Raw genomic sequence first — 1,555 nt, 5'->3', positions numbered from 1 at the left:
TGTTTTTTTTTTTTTTTTTTTTTTTTCATTTTCTAAAAAAGAAATATCCATAATTATGTCCCAAATATGCATTTGAAGTATTTAATTTCACCATTTTTCAATAAAATATCTTATTTTATGCACTAATAATGTATATAGTTTATATGTTTGTTTAACTTTTTGTTAAATTTAAGTAAAAACTATATATTTTTTGGAATTTTGTAATTGTTCACTAATTTCGGATTTTTCTTGAAATTCTTGATTATTTATTTTTATTTTTTTTTTCGGAAAAATTGTTTCTTGGTATGGAATGGTCATTATGGACCAAGTGATTATTTTTTTGCTAAAAACATTTTTTTTTTGTTTTTTCTTCAAGTACATATTAAATTGTGGTTATATTACATAATTTCCCAAAAAAATGCTACACTTAATCTTAATTATTAAATAACAGGAAATATTTATATCAAGTGAATCAATTTTATAAATGTTTCAATATGATTAGAAATGATCAAAGATGCAAAGCAAACATAGAATTTTTGAAATACTAATTAAACCAAAGAACAATCACGGCGGCAAACATCCAGATTATATTGCAGGCCGTTCTTTTAATTACTTATACTACTATATTATAAACCATTAAACCCACCACCCTTTGAATCTATCATTTGACCACCACCCCGTAAACATCTTTAACACCTTTCTCCTCCGTCAATGGACTCCGACCAACCGCCTTCAGAAGCCTCCGACGACCCAAAACAATCTTCCACCACAACCACCCCAGAAGAACAACAACAAACTACAACCCACACACCAAGATCATACGAGTGCAATTTCTGCAAAAGAGGTTTCACAAATGCACAAGCACTTGGAGGCCATATGAACATCCACCGGAAGGACAAAGGTAAGTTCAAACACTCCTCTTCCACCACACCACCAAACGCCGTCGTGGAATCACCCTCTCCCACCCGTCCAAGATTAAGCGCCACCACTACCACCAATCCTTTTTCAATCTCTCATCAAGGCAACTGGTTTCCTAACCCACAACAAGATGAAAAGAAACCACTCCCACTTTTTGGCACCAACGATTCGGAGATTCCAAGAAACATTCATCAACCTGGAAACTCTCCATCGCCGGACAGGGAAGTAGACCTTGAGCTGAGATTGGGACATGTTGAACAGCCGTCGGAATCATCGTCGGAGAACAAGAGTACAACCACCAGAAAATTCTTCTGACTAATTCAAATTAATATTCAAAATGGTATTTATTTATTAATGTTGACTTGGTATTAAATTTCAATCTTTTTCTGCTTTTTGTGGATTTGTTTCGCAAAAAACCAAGAAACCGTTCTTATTGTTTAGGGTTTCTTTTTCCCTCCCTTTTCCATTTTGTTTTTTTCTTCTTGAATTCATTCTTTTGTTCATATTGTGAATGATCTACCTTGTTTTTATTCACCAATCAGCAAATACCTAATTATAATTACTTTTTTTATACTTTCTGTGAGTGTTGATCGATGATTTCACTGTTGTCGTATCTAAATTGCTACATTATTCCAAATAATTTTTATTATATAAAACG

The 1,555-nt window shown here is 32.6% G+C and overlaps 1 protein-coding gene across 1 annotated transcript; it reads left to right on the top strand.

Annotated features, from left to right (window-relative positions):
* Positions 1-616: 616 nt before the first annotated feature.
* On the top strand, positions 617-1,350 carry LOC145012569 (uncharacterized). The gene has a single exon (XM_078971368.1). The coding sequence runs from the start codon at positions 691-693 to the stop codon at positions 1,210-1,212; it is 522 nt and encodes a 173-aa protein (XP_078827494.1). The 5' UTR covers positions 617-690; the 3' UTR covers positions 1,213-1,350.
* Positions 1,351-1,555: the final 205 nt, after the last annotated feature.

Source organism: Lactuca saligna, chromosome 8, assembly GCF_052625555.1.
Source record: "Lactuca saligna cultivar CGN05327 chromosome 8, ASM5262555v1, whole genome shotgun sequence".
Classification (NCBI taxonomy): Eukaryota; Viridiplantae; Streptophyta; class Magnoliopsida; order Asterales; family Asteraceae; genus Lactuca; species Lactuca saligna.
This window is presented reverse-complemented; position numbering and strand designations above follow the sequence as displayed.

Coding starts and splice junctions, on each gene's coding strand:
- LOC145012569 (XM_078971368.1), top strand. CDS start 691: ATGGACTCCGACCAACCGCCTTCAGAAGCCTCCGACGACCCAAAACAA.